This window comes from Lytechinus variegatus, chromosome 4 (assembly GCF_018143015.1).
Source record: "Lytechinus variegatus isolate NC3 chromosome 4, Lvar_3.0, whole genome shotgun sequence".
Classification (NCBI taxonomy): Eukaryota; Metazoa; Echinodermata; class Echinoidea; order Temnopleuroida; family Toxopneustidae; genus Lytechinus; species Lytechinus variegatus.
In genome coordinates, this window is record NC_054743.1 from 17153392 (window position 1) to 17171749 (window position 18358).

At 34.4% G+C, this 18358-nt stretch overlaps 1 protein-coding gene across 1 annotated transcript in view; it reads right to left on the reverse strand.

Annotated features, from left to right (window-relative positions):
* The window catches only part of LOC121413511 (CTP synthase 1-like), a 31456-nt gene extending 15132 nt beyond the window's left edge, over positions 1-16324 (reverse strand). The window contains exons 1-4 of the mRNA XM_041606343.1: positions 16147-16324; positions 1649-1928; positions 978-1148; positions 372-472 (exon numbers count right to left, since the gene is read on the reverse strand). Of these exons, the coding sequence (XP_041462277.1) occupies positions 372-472; positions 978-1148; positions 1649-1814 (438 nt within the window). The 5' untranslated portion in view covers positions 1815-1928; positions 16147-16324. The remainder of the gene's footprint in view (positions 1-371; positions 473-977; positions 1149-1648; positions 1929-16146) is intronic.
* Positions 16325-18358: the final 2034 nt, after the last annotated feature.

Sequence of the window (18358 nt, forward strand, 5' to 3'; positions counted from 1 at the left end):
CACGTCTTCTACTGGACAGCACTGTCTTATTGTATTCCAGGTGCGCTCAAAAGTTAGTGAACCCCACCACAAGTCCACAAAATGCACTCCTTCATTCTGAGTGTTGACAACAACACTACAACATTCAGTGGGCCCACAGAAATAAGCTTTATTGAACATAGTATTTTACCATCTGACTGCACAATTAAATATCTAAAACATTGCAGTACTTCATTTTCTGGTGGGGTTTGCTAACTTTTGAGCACCACTGTTCAGCCATCATTCATGTCATTGTTGTGAATATGCACTGTCACTCTGCAAACACATGGCACAGATACAGTTTGACCCCATTGACAAGCGATTATCATGGTTATTTCTACAAGGTACATTACCTCAATGATGCAGACTTCTGGTTCCTGATCATCTCCATCTACCGGTATCTTAGCAACCCTCTCTACCCATTCTTGGATGGCATTGGTGATATGAGGCACAACTGTAACAAAAAAATTATTCAATAATTGTACTTCCATTCTTAATATTTTCTGTTTAAATTGTTATCAACATTCTAAACTTCTATTACACTTGTATTCTTCAAAATGTATGATTAATGCATAAAAATAAAAGAAACAAACTTTTTAAATCCATAATTTTTGCACAAAGGTACATTTTCTCTGAAGAGAACTTTTTTTTACCAATCAGCAGATAAATTGACCCCTTAAAGAGACGATTTTCTGTCTCCTTGAATGATATTTACAACATTTATAGACAATTTCTGTATTCGAGAATGAAAGAATCAATCACGACTACATGTATGTTTAAAACATGGCCCTTCTGGAGATATCTTGCAGGCCACTTTCCCATAGGCATATTATTACAAATGGGGAAGATAAAATAAAGGGGGACAACATGTCTCCACGGCCAATGTGAGGGGGGGCATCCATGACCAAGGTCTTGATGGTCTTGGATCAATTTAAGCCTTAATCTTGATTGAAGATCACCTTGTACAGTCTTTCCCAGATAGTCTCCCTTTCTCTCCTTTGAGATGACATGCTGGTAGATCTTGCCAGTTGTGATGTTGTTATCTCGGTGTAGCTTGACATCCAGGAATCGCTCGTAGTTTCCCAAATCCAGATCGACCTCGCCGCCATCATCCAATACAAATACTTCACCTGTGAAAGAAATAACAATTACATGTAAAGCACATCTTGAAAGGAATACATATTTCACATATGTTATAAAATCTGAAGATAAATATATTTCTCATTGCTCATTCCCATCTACACATGTATCACCACCATCAGCCAGTGACAGGATACATGTAGGTAGTACTGTACCTCCATTCCTGAATCTTAAATATACATGTATGCAGATTAAAAAAAAAAAATAGTACCATTAAAAGAAATCATAGGTCTGTAATGAAAACTGAAATGAGGGAAAATGAATAGTTTGTACTTCATCAATTTTGTACTCAGGAAATTTATATATATATTTTCCACATGACTGCCAATAATTCTCATGAACTTTGCCTTTTTGAGTCCAGAACCACAGTGATTGCACTGTCATTCTGCATGTACCATTGAAGTTCATCACAGCTATATATAATAATCTACAAGCTCATGTTAAATCAAACACTTATCCAGCATTATAAACAATGCTATTGATTTCTCACCATGTTCATATGGCGAAAATGTTCCCGCATCGATGTTCAGGTATGGATCTATCTTGATCGAAGTGACCCTGAGACCGCAAGCTTTCAAGAGCATCCCGATGCTACTTGCAATTACTCCTTTCCCTATGCCGCTAATGACGCCACCAGATACCAAGATGTACTTCATGGTGCGGTTGTAGTTCTCCCACTTCAGTGAAATATCCGCTTCACTCTAGTCAGTATCAATACAGCAGAAGATACAGATCTCCTGATACAGTTCGGTCGGTGCGTTGTTACTGACCTGATGATAGATAATAATTAGACAATACAGAAAGAATATAGGCATTTGTAGTGAGCTATTTACTATCATTCGTGGCACATAGCAACCACAATTATAATAACATGGCAGACTTCTTCACAAATGAGCAAACATGCATGAATAAGAATCCTTGATTAGACATGGCAACAAACAAGTTTTTTGTGTTTTTTTAACAGTACAATGGCATAACATGCATTTTTGTAAAAGGGGCTTTTTTATTTTATTTTATTTTTTTTTTAATGTACAGAATTTTTTTTTTCCCAATTTTACTCTTATAATCTATATCTTTAGAACCAATACTGTAGTTTCTTCCCAGTTTAAGTATATTTCTGTTTTATATAGAGGGATGCTCATTAACAAAAATTATGAGCAACTTCTACATTTCCGTCATTATTTGCATTTCAATATGAAGATGACAAAAATGAAGAATATTGAGAAGTTTGACAACTGACAAGGGCTTTTACTTTAATAGAATCAGGTTATTTTGAGAGAATGAGTGTTTTTCCTTTTATTGGTACCTGTACATGTAAGTGGCCTCCAGAATATCACACAAATGTGACAGAGTATAGACATCTGACAGCGATCAACAAATCATCCATTTCTTTGACAAAAAATAAGTCTTATCCAAATAATCAGTAGATACAACCATCATTGTCCAAACAGTGTCAATGTCAGTTGGCAAGTACGGCAAGGTCAATGATAAACCAATGAACTTAGATGAATACTTCCCCTGATCAGACTAGGAAAGAGACAACAGAGCTCACATTAAGAAAGCAGTCGAAGGTGGACTATTTTTCATTTCATGAATTCGACCTTGGACAATTGCCTACACCTCAAAAACACCTACATTATAGCAAATCCCTCAAATATTCTTTTGCACATTGCAGCATATTGTAGTCTACAGAACAGGCTCTTACAACATACATGTACAGTATACATAATCATTCATTGATTGGTTTGCCATCTGTATGAGCAATTAATTAGCTACATACTGCCAGTAGTGTAGAGGTGTTGTGGCTCAGTGGATAAGTCTCAGGACTTTGAACCACAAGGTCCAGGGTTCACATCCCACCGCAGCATTAGTGTCCATTGGCAAGGTGTTTATCTAAATTTGCCACTCTCAACACAGGTGTAGTAAATGGGTACCCGGTAGGAAGGAATTCCTTGAATGCTCGATGCACCCGATCAGGGTAGCCGTTCTGAAGTCGAGGTAGTAGTATGCAGTGCTTAGAAACATTTGTATTTAGCGCTATATATAAGTTGCATATTATTATTAGTGTAGATTACTTGGCATTTATCACAAATAGCTAACCACCAAAAAAAAATTGTTGCCTGAAGTGATCTACATCTTTGTTCATTGACATTTCTCCACTTTCTATGCTTGAAGGCCTACACCATCCCCACCCCCAACACATTTTTGTAATCGTCTCATTAGTTCTGAAGGCAAATCCAGAATCGATCTCTGAAGTTGAAGAACTTTGCAAATCGAAAGTGTATGGTTTCTCACTGACTGTCCTTTTTTTACATGACATGTTGCCTTTTTTTAACCAAAAATTGACAGAGTGTCACTGGTTTTTAAGAGCCAGTTTTCGTGACCCTAGGGTTCGGGTAAGTGTAGCAGAGGGAAGGGTAGTGAAGCCTACATGAACCATCGCCTGAGGTAACGTTAGAATGGGCAAATGATGGGGATAACAAAATGTCAGAAATTGTTAAATAAATCCCCAGACTGCCAGAAACAGCGGGGTTTTTTTTATACTCGACTTAATCATGTTAATCAGGGTTGATCAACCACCCGTTTATTACATAAGTTTGATATCATTCTATCTTTGATTGACAGGAAATAAGCACGGTAGTAGGTCTAATTTTCACAATCCTTTTAATAAGATCAAATTCAGCTCATTTTGACTACTTTCAATTTATTTATCCATAAAAATATGTATACATCAATCATGTATTACATGTATATACGAATCACAGTGTACATAATTATGCAACAAATAATACAAAATATGGCTAGGAGTAGGCCTAGGACAATAAAAAACAAACTGCTTGCATAGTTACAGAATAGCCCAAAAATAGCATTGACAAATGACAATCAGGCTTGCCTGGGCTGTGGCCTGTCTTGCCCCGGGGACCCGACACGTCTTCAGACAGTGTCGGGGTCCTGAGTACCACCATGTATTCTCACCGGAGTACAAAACTTCGCGATGTTTGGCATTAGAAAACCGGTGATAATAATGAATTAAAAATCAACGATTAATAACAATCTTACCTAAACAAACTGTTCCTACATCAGCTTAACTTTCAATTAAAACTGATGTATACAATTCCAAGAAATCCTTCGAAAGAACGTCAATTTTCGGACTTTTGTTCCAATCGCGAGATCGCCATGTTTGAAGAACGTGAAAATAGTTTCTGCGCATGCGTATATAAATATTCATAAGATGACGTCTCTGCCTTTACAAAACAGTTTAATGAATATGCATGTAGTCAAAACTTTCGGCAAGTCGCCTCGATTCAGTTACATCGTGATTTAGGCATGTAATTCAATACCATTTTTTCATTTTAATTTGAAAAAAAAATCTGTATTAATGAAAAAATAATTTATTTCATATATATTTTGTTACATTCTGTGTTTTTATAATACATGTATATATTTTTTTATTTGTCATTTGTTATAAACTTATATTTCTTTCTCCTTTTTATTCTTTTTATGCTGTTTATGGGAAGGGGGGGGGGAGCATGACTGTTCTCTTGGTGTGTGTGTGTTTTATATACTGAACAAAATAAAATTTACGAAATAGCATGATTGTGTATTATAATTATATTAAGAGATATCTAGATCATGTAGAAACTTTTAGTCTGTATTATGATTATTCCCTTTGTGAGTATGAGATATTAAAGAAATAGTTACAGATTCTAATTTTACATTTAGAATAACGATTTTCTTAATATGAATCCTGATTTTATTGATGTTATTCATCTTTTTCACTTGTTATAGCAATTAGGAAGGAATGAATATGATTTTAAATGAAAGGACATACTTAAAAACAACTTTGCCTCCTTTTAAAATAAATATCAAGATATTGTAAAGAATAAATAATTATGATTAAAAAAAAAATTCTGCCGCTTTGATAATCTCTAATCACCATGGCAGTAGCATAGGTTTTTTAATCGCCCCCCTTCTAAAGAAAATTGATACGAAACGACCTCCAATTTTATGTTGAAGACCTTTTTTTGCTTGTCAAATTCACATTAAAAACATCGAACTCACTGCCGGATCCGGGGGGGGGGGGGGGGGGGGGGGGGCAAAGCCGGCTCGCCCCCCCCCCCCTTGAGAAGCATAATGAAAATTTGTGATGTTAAAAATGGTGTTAAAACCGAACTGTGCCCCCTCCCCTTTTTTTCTTGTCAAATTTTTTTCGGGCCAAATAATTTTTTTTGTTAAAAAGATTTCTTTCATTTTGTTTTTTTGGCTTAGCAATTTTTTTTCCTGGACGAAATTTCCTTAATTTTGGTTGGAAAACCTTTCTTCTTTTTTTTTTGCTCGTCAGATTTTTAATTGGAAAAATTTGCCCCCCTTTTGAAAATCATGGTTCCGCCCCTAATTGAGCTCATTTATATGAAGTGCTTACACTGTCAAAAAATAATTTAAACAACACTATTTATTGTGTGATTTGCGCAGTAGTTGTTTAAACATTTTAAATAAGTGTTTAAAATGTTAAACAATCAAGCTTTAATTATTGATAATTTGATATTTGAATTTAATTATTGATAATCAAATTTTGAATTTAAACTGTGTTGTTTAAGATGTTGTTTAAATATTTGTTTAAACAATTGTGTGATTCGTGTCGTAAACAGCGTTTTTTCAATCATTTTTAACAGTGTATTTGAATGATTAGGAACAAAAAGTGACATGCAAAATATCAAATTAATGGCGCAAAATAGGCGACAGGAGATTGATGACATATCGTCCCTGTTTTCACGAAGTGACGGATACGAGTAAAATTGCATTTTTTTCAATTTTGAGTTTTTTGCATTTTTGGACATCTATGACTTATATCTTGAACCTCAAAAAGTTTCAGATCACAAAAATGTCTAATTACGTTGCTATGACGACATGACATTCAAGAAAATACCGGGTAAAAGGATTTCTTGTTTTTACGAAGTGACGGATAAGCAGCCGTCAATACGTGAAAACAAACGAATACGCTTTGCGCTCAGAAGTTTTTTCACGAAGTGACGGAAGGCAAATATTTACAGTTTGGAACAGCCGAAGACCATGAAATGGTGAGTTTTCTTGTAAATGTAGGAAATGAAATAAATGCAATGCAGCCTTTAAAGTCATTTCCAGTGATTTCAACCCTTTTTAAACGTCTCTAATAGAAAAAATCCTTAAAATAACATCCAATCTCTACATACATTGCCCCACATATTTATTTTCGTGTCAGTAAAAATTGAACGGAGTATTGCGTGTCCTTTTTTGTCACTCAAGTGAACTTGAATGTAAGTTTAGTCAAACCATAAGGGTTAGAATATTTTATAACATTAATCAAGACAAAATAGATTTAATGAAGGCTGAGGATTTGGTGGAATAATCATCTATAGGGGCATTTGTTTATTCCTAGATCTAGACTAATTTACAAGAATTGCATTGTCATTGCGTTAACTCGTACTCGTTATGTTCTTGTCTTCACAAGTGCCCACATGAATAGTAATTGCAACAAATTTCCTTTAAAAAAATCTCAAATGAATACATAGATTCTATTGTCTGCTTTACTTTAGTTAAGTCATCATCTAATTTCCTAGAAGTACTTTCAAACATATGTAATGGAAAGATAATCCCCTCCCGCAGGGGGGGGGGGGCTCTCTATAAATAAATAACAGTGTGAATGCTGAGATCATGAATTAATTTGGTAAAGTTAGTGGCCAACCCATGTGGGAAAATAAGTTGAGTCCTTAGTTAAACCAAGGATTACTGGGGATTTATGTTTTAAATAAATCATCTTATTAAGTCCAAACTTAGTCTACATCTAATGTAGATAGAGCTTTATACTTTGTTGTTTGGTGGCCACTTTCTCGCCCTTGTCTCTATGAAATTTTACAGAAAATGAAATAATCTACATTAATAACTGCACCTCAGATCTGATCATAATCATGATGATGAAGATATTTTCATTTTTTTCAGATGCAGTATATACAATAAGCGATGTTTCAGAGAACAAACGAGAGAAGTCCTGGAACTGGTACACTTGCTATTTAACAATGCTGATGGTCAGATACAATTCCAGGTGAGAATTTTCATAGTGTTCCTCACATGACATCCTGTCAGTATAAGCAATCCATTGATTTTCACTCACTGCCAAAATGAATTTCAATTGCAAATCTAGTAAACAATGAAGTTATAAAACTACGTTGACTCAAAGTTATAACCAGGAAATATCAATTTTGAAATATGTTATAATTTAGCAGATATACATGTATTTCTAAGTTGTTACAGAGCATTATTCCCATTATGACAAATGCTTGGTGTACTGCCCTAGAGCATTGAAAATTTGACATGTGATCATATTTTCAGCTGAAACTTTCTTATAAATTGGAAACATCTAATTGAAATATTTGCTGTAATTTTAGTACCATACTGACTGAGCAGGTTTTTGTTTGGTAATGACAATTTAAAATATTGAGTCTGCTATCCTACAAACTTGATATTGGATTGACAAAAAAACTTTGAAAACAAACAGATGATTTGTATATTATTTCATTCTACATACATAGGTTGGATCCAGGGCCGACACGCTTGTCAGATGGGTCATTGATAATTCCCTGAACACCGCAGATGTGATCTGATTTGGTGACATGACAGTTGAATCGGTAGTGACTGGATTTTAATAGTGTGCCCTGGTTTTGAACTGTTGAAGTAACCAAACTAGAAACATCTTCTGAGAACTCTAGACTGCAATTCTGATGATGAAACTCTCTCTACACTTGTGAAAAATGTGAAGGAGTTGGCTCTGCCCCATGGCCTTTCCGGGATCAGGGCTCTCATATAACTTTTTCTTTATTTTCTAGCTGGGTAACTGATACCAATATTTATTTTCTTGTGATTTTGACTACAACATAAGTTTAGTTTTAATTTTGATAGGACTTTCAAATCTGGTTTCAGCTTTAGAGCAGTGTATTATATAATGAAACTGTACTGCTTCAACTAGTCTGTGCTTTTATAGTGATATAATTATGAAGTCCTTTAAATATATTTTATATATACAGTCAAATATAAAGTTCAGAATAATCACTTATCTGCTATACTGCTATACTTACATGTGTAAATTGCTTATACAAATCGTCCACATATGGTTGCAAAAGAATTACCCTTTTTTCATTTGTTTGGCATGTTTTCATTTTTCTTGGTGCTATCTTAAACAGAAATACTGCATATTTCTACATTAAAAAAAAAACGGAATGTTACTAGCTGTATTGTGCTGAAATGTACTCTCTATTAATAACAATCGTACAAATTAGACTGACATGTATTGTGAAATTCGATAGTTGCATGATATATTACTAGTAAGGATGTAAGGGTGAAAATCAGCTAGGTTTTTGTGAATTCATTTTCAAAGGCTAAATGTGTTTATACAGACACCCCACCCTTCCAAGAGGTAATGTTTTATCGGTTTATCAGGGGTGTGAGAATTCTTACGCTGATTTTAGTTATTTTTGCTTTTTATTTTAAGCTTGATATCCCCCCTTTCTGTACAATAGTGTGAGAACTCATTCAATTTAATCCCCCAACTCTCTACAAAATTGTCAGGTCTTTATTTGTCATCACTCACACACCTGGTTCATGCAGTTCTATAGTCGATGTATCATCATTTTATTCCAGAATATCCAACTGTTAAATTTTGTTATTGAATGTTATTCAAGAAAGAAATAATGCATGATACGTTTTAGCTTGAGGTTAAAGATACACTACAGCACATGTTTTTCTGTCTATTTGTAGTAAGAATTTTACTCTTTTTTACCCACTAGTTCAAAGACGTTATTTGCTAAAATTATGAAGACAATTTTTGTAAAGATTTCAGATTTGGAAGGAACTAATGTGTATTTTGATATATCTTCCTGTTTTGGACTCTGACAATTTGCAATTAAAAAAAACCAAGTGTTTAATTTGGAAATGTATTGATGAGTGTATTTAGCCAATAACTTGAGAATGATGGAAATTTTATTGCTTTTGTCGCTGTCGTTTGTGATTTTTATTATAAATTTGTTAAAAATTATCCTGTTTGATATGACGTTAAATTATTGATTTAAAATTATATTTCCTTCTTGACCTTCATAGTTATAATTGTTTTTACATGTTCCTTCGGTAAAGACAAGCATTTAGCACTATTTGACTTTTTAGTCCTTGACAGTGTGTGAAAAGATGAAATAACTCTCAAGGCAATTGTGTCGACTGATTTAATTATGACATTCTCTTCATAAAAAAGAGTAGTGAATGTAATTAGTAATGTTGACTATGTTACTTCTATTTTGAGGGAAAAGAAATATGCCATTTTACTTGTATATGTGTATGTCAATACAAATATACATTAGAGAATACAACTTTCCTGCACCACTAGCATTGATTATATTCCAGTATTCTTGTGATTGAAAGCATATTCATTTGTCATTGGAATGTTTTGAAAGTAGAATTTGATACATGTTAGCAATTCTGTATTTCTAAATGTGGCATTCACAGACTAGGAATGCTGATTGTGTTAAGCAGTGTATGACATACAAATAAATATATTGTTGCATATATTCAAGTTTTATTCAATGTATAAATTGACAAAATTATGTCAATGTGTACCTGGTGGATTATTTCCTACACATTTCACAGCGCAATATTAGATTAATTGTAATGATTATGAATGTCGATGTGTTTGTCACCAGCGATTATGGTCCTATATTATTGAAATAAAAATTTTATCAAAAATATATCGACATTGTTAACATTATAGGGAGATGATATTTTAATGAATCTATTAAGCATACCTTTTATCGAAATGATTGATAGGAAAAAATGTTATATTTTACTTTTCTATTTGTCACTTGCTGCTATGATTTAATGTTATAGAATTAAAAGTGTTCATCTAAATTTATTCACATTGCTAACTCTGTAGATTTATTTTATGTAGTTAGTATTTTCAATGAATTATGACAAGTCATAACTCTTAATTTGCATGAAAAGGTATTTTAATAGGATTTTCAGGAGAGAATGCATGACCATTGTGATAAAGGAAAAAATGGAGAGAGATCGAGAGGGGGGGGGGGTGGGGCGGGGGCAAGACTGATATATAACTCGAAATTGGCTCGCTTTATTTTGACAAATTCTTACTCTTTTTTTTTGGGGGGGGTAGCAATCTTAATTTACTTATTCTTCTTGCCCTTTGGCAAGTTAGTTCCACATTTAGTTTAATACCATTTTCGTGGTAATTAAATCTCAAAGAATAATGTTGAATCATAACTCGGCCTTAACAGAGAATACTTTTTACATAAATAGACAACATTTATGAGACACTCAATCGGGATTTCATTTTATGGAGGGTGTAAGGAGGTTAAACTAACAAAAGTTTATAATGTTGAATTTTCAATTTCCCAACGGAGCCAGAGCACACAAAGGGAATATAGTTATACTTTTTATAAATTTACAAAGACAAAAGACAATTTGACTATTGTAGTCACATTTTCATGACCTGTTATACCATGCTTTCGTATTTCAGTGTTCATCTATCAAAAATGAATATGATATTGAGATAAAATAGGCTTAAGAATTTAAAACGTGTGTCTATTGGGCTTCCCTTTTATTATGAGAAAAAAAAAGAAAACGGTATTTGAAGTGATTTTTGTACTTAAAAGCAGAAGCGCAGGCCCTATTGATTTAGGATTAATTTTGTTTGCAATAGCAAATTAAGAGTTTATGTATATTTAAAACCTATCTATGGAATTGCATCCACAATGCTATGCGTGGGACTAAGGCGGAGCCTCTTCCGTCACTTCGTAAAAACAAAATTGAAGCGCGTCCTTGAATTTAGGGTTTTCACGAAGTGACGGTTATGCGTGCGGAGCACTATCCGTCACTTCGTGAAAATAAATCTAAGCGCATCCCGTAATATTTTTTTTTCACGAAAATATGGTTCTATTTATATCTCTATATCTTCTTAAATAATAAAGGAAAATGAAAATGATTGGAACTGAAGATTGTCTAGAATATGCCCTTTACGAAAATATTATATTTATTCACCCTGCATACATTAAAGAGGTTGAGACCGAGGTCTAAACCTTTGCAAGCGATTTACTCAAAACTAGCTTTTTAAAAGTTGCGCGCACATCCGTCACTTCGTGAAAACAGGGACGATATGAACTGCCATACATCTAGTAATATTGTACTTTTTTCACAATTTTTATAACTGCCCCTTTACATGCTCATGATAAGGCCGTCTGCTGCCCCAAATAAATTCACTAGTAAAGAGCTGAAAAGCGGAAGAAGTAGCCTTTGTGGGTAATTGACATCATTGTTATTATATAGTTTACCGCCCTTACCTAGGGATCGGAAAGTTGGTATTGATCAATTTGAAGAAATATATTACTTTGACCTGTAATCTTAATAAAAGTTCCGTTCCCAAATATTATTTTTAAAAACTTCATGCCGCAACGAAACAAAATAGCATTAAGCCGAGATGGGAAAACAGGGAAAGGTAAACAAAGGAGAAAACTATATTTTCATGATTTCCTCGCAAACTTGCGCGGAAGCAAATATTTATAGAGAAAGAAAATCCCGCAAAGCTATCTTTTTCGCCATTGCTTTCCCTTCGCTCTCACCATTTCTCATGTTCTTTTTTTTTGGGGGGGGGGGTGGCGTTAGGATTGGGAAGGCCACCCCACCGCCTCCTTGCGACGCACTTGTTATAGAAAAATGGAAAAGGTTCATGACAAAGGCCTGACTTTTATTGGGATGTTATGACAAAATCTATCACAAAATTTGATTTCTGCATCAATACTTCAGTGGTACTGCAGTAGAAATATAGATAAGCTGATTTAGTGTCATCATTATTATTCATTAATTCTTATAAGCAAAACAATTAAGATATATAAGGCCAAGTAAAAAAAGAAAGTAGTTGATCGTCCTCGCGCGCATCTATTTTGGCCGCCGCATGGAAATTTTTGATATTTACTATTTTCAAAAATTGGCTAAAAAAAAAAAAAAAAAAAAAAAAAATCGGGATGTTCCTTTTTTGATGTTCCCTTTTTCATTGCAGCATCAATTTTCTTGATATTTCCTATTTTTATGGCTGCTGAATAGCGAAAAAAATCACGAAATTGGCGAGCGATTTGCTTTCATGTGGTTTGGGATCTCTCTCGCAACTTCAAAAACAAGCATAGTCGATATTGCCGTAACTGCAGGAAAGAAAAAAAAATCTGATTTGGTTTTCTATTGGAAATTTGAAGATACCATCATAAATTAGCAAGAAAATAAAGTTTGCAAACTCGGGGAAGATCCGGGGAAGATCCGGGGAAGATCACAGATTTCTTCATTTTTAGTGCATTTTCGGGGACCCCGCTTCCTGAATCTGAACTAATCTGTCGCCTGCTTTGGAAATATGGCTCAGAAAAATCAATTTTGATGATGTAAATTTGTATTTCGGCGGGTTTTTTGGTGAGTGATAGCACCTGTACTTCGATGTGTGTAACGGTGATTGACTGTGCTTGTTGTGACTCTGTTGGGTAATGCATGACTTGTGTGCTGGGATGTTTGTTATTGACTGTGCTGGCGCAACATGTGAACTTGTGAAATCAATTGAGTTTTCTAACGTCAGCAGGCAGTGCATTGAATATTCAAAAAAAATAATTTCAACTTGGTTATTCTTTATCAAGATTGAAAATAATTAATGGGATTCCAAGAAGTGCCAATTCTGTTCAAATTTGATAATCTTTATTCTTCCTTGAGCTATTCAATTTGATGGAAAATTGTAAAAATTAGTTAGTATATATATCTAACACAGTTACAAACATGAAATAATAAATATTATGTGAACAATTATCAATTAATTCAATCATCATTTAACATTTGATATCAATTAAAAAATGAATAAAAATTGAACAGTATTAAACAACATGTTAATGAATATACAAGTAGCTGGAAAACTGCTATGCGAAACCATGCCCAGAACTAAAAAAGAGATTGGCTCTGGAAAACTAAACATGGCTCCATGGTAATAAAAATGACCCCACCCCCATGCATTTTTTACCTTTACAATATATATATATATATTAATATAGAATAATGTTTAAATCATTTACTTGACATGAACGTTTTGTTTTACAATACAGTACCGGTATACATCGGTATAAATACATCGATAGATCTTTATTGCATAATACATTTTCCATAGATTTCCAATCAATTGTATATATATGTATGTATATATATATATATATATATATATATATATATATATATATATATATATATATATATATATATACATTTCTACTCATTTATTATTAATATTGAGCATGCATCGATCACATATTTCGAGCTTGACATGGCCTGACAACCATTTGAATAAAAAATAGCAAAAAAAATAGTAAATAGTAAGGACCTCCCTCATCACTAATTGTCAAAAATGGGCCGAGAAAATGCCTCCTTGTTTTTAAAAAAAATAGTAAGATAGCAAATAGTAAGGACCTCCCTCATCACCGCTCTCAAAAAACCCGGACGATCAACTACTTTCTTTTTTTACTTGGCCTAAAGAACGGGACGTATTCGAAAAAAGCGCCTCTTGGATGCCAGGAAAACAATCAGATAAGCAAGATTCCCGGCGAATTTATGCATCCTATATGTAATGAGCAATTCAATTCTTTGTAATTACAGGCCTATACTTATCCCGCAGAGATTTATATACTCAATGATTGAGGCTTAAAGAATGCCAACAAGATGAAAGATTACATAGTAATCTAGAAACAAACATATGAATTTTAATCATATTTCATGATCATCTTATAATCTCCGTTCAAACAAATTACAAATTGATATTGATATAAGCATCAAGAGTATATGAAAATGGTTGTTGGATGATAATGAGATTTGCATATATTTTCATTTCATTTATTTATTTTTAATTCTCATTAAAACATACAACATACAATTCAAACTGACAGAATGATTCATGCATGCACAGTATACAAAATAAATAAAATGGAAAACATAACAAGAGAGAAAGAACAAAATTAAAATATGTGGGAGCCAGCATTGGACTTCGTGATAATGTCTTTAAAATCATTTCACATCACGGAGTCCTCTAGATTCTAGGCTGAGTCAGCGCAGACCTTTCAGTTGCTGGGTTCCAGAAAATGGGCATCAATATCTTAAAGAGATGATTTGCTGATCACTCAATAATTTTGATCAACGAATATTTTCACAAGCGTACCTCAGAGAGAGAGAGGGGGGGGGGTAGACTGCCCCCCCCTCTGACGAGTCATAACTCATGCAATGGACGTACCCCTGCCCCCATGACGAATCACAACTGATCCCGACGAGCCACAAGTGCCCCCTCTTTTGAACTTGTAGACCTTTTTTTTTTCTTATTTGCTTGTCAATTTTTTTTCTGGTACGAAATCATTTATTTCTGGTTGAAGACAATTTCTTTTCTTTTTTTTGCTTGTCAAATTTTTGGGCAGACGAATTTGCCCCCCCCCACGGAAAATTTTGGGTACGCCCCTGAAAATATCCTTTAATATATGAGTATTAATTTATTTCTTCGCTTGTTTATTATCTGTAGATTTCTATAATAATAATAATAATGATAAAAAATTTGTAGTACGACACCATGAGTATTATCTCTCGAAAACAAAGAAGACAAGAAGAAAATTAGAGACAAAAAAAGAGAAGAAAAAAAGAATAAAAAAAAAACAAAGGCGAAAACTAAAAAAAAGGAAGAAAAAAAACCGACCCAAAAATGAAGAGAAGGTAGGGGAACAAAATAACGAGAATAAAAAAGGGCAAAGGAAAATAAAATAGAACAGAAGAAAAGAAAAAAAAATGAAGGAGAAAGAAAAAACAAATAATTCAAAAGAAAATATGTTATTTCTTTCAAAGAAAAAACCAAAGCCGTATGTTGACTTGTTATCAGGCAAAGGGAAAAGCAAGAATTTACGGAACTAGACTCATGAATATTCATGTAATCTTTCTCCTGTGTGTGTGTGTGTGTGTATTTGAGTTTTGTCAGACGTGTATCAATCAGATATGATTATTTACGTCTGGGACCGACCTTTAACGTCACCATCCGAAAGACGTGACCAGGGCTCGAACCTCGAACCTCTGCATCAAGTTGTAACTTCCCCACAGCTTGGATTACAGGCGCACGCCACAACGCCCAGTTGATAGCCTTTTGTCGGGGCCTTAAGTTATATTTTCTATATGGACTTTAGTGCTATTGGCAAATCTGATGAACATGCGAACTTACTAAAATTCACAAATATTACGCATATTCAATTATCATTTTATTTTTTAAGTATATTTTTCTTTTATTGTTTGTTTTTGTTTTTTTCGCCTGTTTGCTGACAAAAATCAAATTTATCTCGTTGCCTCGTCAAAAGGCTATATCGATCCTCCATTGGTTCCTGTACAAACGACTTTTAATGCACATCGGAAAAACATCCCTCCATTTTTGCCTAGTTTTGGGACATTACTTCTTCGTTTTGAGGATTGTGAATATTGCGGCTTAAGTTGTAAGTATGTATTGATTCCTTCATCCCAATTTCGTACAATATTATCAATAATCATTAAATTCCCGAATCTCTTTTGGCCGATCCGGTCCGGATCCGGTGAGCTTGGGTGAAGCTATTCGCAGCCCGAACACAGTACGTGTTCGGGCTGCCGCAGTAATGGCCGGTATAGCCTAAAACGTTTGCAAGCATGTTTAGAGTCTAGAACAAGTGCAAAAGCATAACATTAATAAAAAGAAAAACAGTTTTCGTCTGACTTCACAACTTTTAATACTATAGTTCAGACTTTGAAAACAGCACTATCCCCCCAAAATCCCAATGTCAGATGGCAATTGCATGCCAGTCTGTCATTCAATTTCTGCAATGATGCAGTCGCTGGCACGCAGTTACTTTACTAAACTTTCATGACTTTGCCGGCTTTATCACCACTTACTTTTAAAATTACACCTGTTCCTCGCTCCTTAATTATGTCTAGCAGTAGGGTCAAATAGTTAGAATTCTACTTCTTCTCGTACTACTCGATCCACTTCTGAAACATGTGTTTCCTTCACAGTTCCAACAATACGATTCTGAGTACGCTGCTCTGCAGACTGCACTGCACGCTGCATGCATTCAATACCGAAGTTCGAAATGGGCAAAATAGCGCGCGACAACAACGGCAATTGAATCAGCTGTACACGAATTTCATTCATTCAACGTTGCAATAACAACAACCGCTCGGCGCGCCAGAACTGTTCGTTCGCGCACTTTGTGAAGTACATGTAGATGCCCCCCCCCCCCATCGCTTTGCAGGTTTGGTGGGGATTGTTTATGCCATGCATGTGCACACATTGTTTAATGGTTAGTAGAAACACAATTATGCACTCTTTATTGATTGCAGTGATTAATGAATAACTTAGGCCCTAAGATATTATTATACAGTGCGTATAAAAAAAAACGGGACATATTTGAAAATTAAAGTCTATAAAGTTTTTGTTTCAAATTATGATGAGCATCTACATCAAAAATATAGATATCATAATTTGAAACAAATTTATTTATAGACTTTACAAAACTGTCCGTTTTTTATATATACGCACTGTGTAGGCATATTATTTTACCTATCCCATTATCTTAGCTGGCGTTGGGTTCGATGCATATTATTGTAATCTATTATTAGAAAAAAAATCATGCTCTAGTAAAAACAATATAGTCAGGGACAGATCCAGGATTTTCCCAAAGTCAAGGTACGCGGGGGCACATTTTCCCCCGAAAAAAAATACAAGCAAAAAAAAAAACACAAAAAATGAAAATAATTTCACCAAAATTGATCGATGGTCATTTCGTCCACGAAAAATTTGACACAAAAAGTTCATCATGGATCATCACATTAAAAACAATTAAGCGTCTTTCATCCAAAACCAACAACAATCACAACCTAATGGAGGAGGTCACCAGCGGGGACAGGCGGACGCGTTCCCCCTATAGGGGGACACAATATCAAATGTCCCCCTACTTAGTATTTTTGGTCTTTTATGATATCATTCAAAATCGAAGTGAAACATGCATTTGGACGAGGTTATCTAACTTTTTGGGTGATTTTTGGCCGTTCTTACTGTACGTGTGCCCCCCCCCCCTTCGAAAGGGTTACGATTCGTAATTCCAAAGGTTCAGTAATTCCGAAACACGTAAATGCTCGATGTTCGTTAATCCGAAAACGTAAAAGGGTTCGTTAATCCGAACATTTGTGGCGTTATTCCGAAGGTTCGATAATCCGAAAACGAAATAAGGTTCGGATATTCCGAAGGTTTGTTAATCCGAAAACGAAATAGGGTATATGGCCCTTTTATGACCTAATTACCCTTGTAAGAAATAACCATGATACAAAACTTACACACAAAATGAAAGGAACCATGAGTAATCTCGTTAATGTGTTTCTTATTAGAAAGATACAAATTTCTGCACTTTAATGAATGCATGGACGGATCCACCGGGCCATGGCGGATTTTTTTATATATTGACCAGGGAAAATATAAGGACTTTATTTTAGAATCCATTAAGAGTATAAATATCTCACCATAGTCATCTAATGCTAGTGCCATCCTTTGCTGATTTTGTTAGAATTACATCTAAACACAGTCATGAAGCACCTTTTGAAGTCATTGTCATCATGATTATCATCATACGCATCTTACTTATCAAATATTGCAAGCGCGAGCTTAAAATTTAGGAAATTCAGACCTGAAGAGGGGCATTCTAACTGAACATTTTTTGAGGGGGGGGGCAATTTTTTCATTTAGATATTCCGACCTTGATTCCGACCTAATGCGAGTGCAAAGTGCAAGCTGCAAGTCTTGAAACACTGACCCAAAATTAAATATTTAAATGTCAGGTAGACGGGTACACCCAGCATGAGTCCACTCCAGAAAAAATTTATGATTTGAATCAATTATAGAGAAAATCAAACAAGTATGGCAATGAAAATTTCATCACAATTTGATGTAAAATAAGAAAGTTATGACATTTTTAAGTTTCGCTTATTTTTCACCAAATAGTTAATTATGCACCACTCAGTGACATGCTTCAAATGATCGAGATAGTCGATGATGTCCCTCACTTACTATTTTCTCTATTTTCATTGTTTGAATCATACAATATTTCAATTT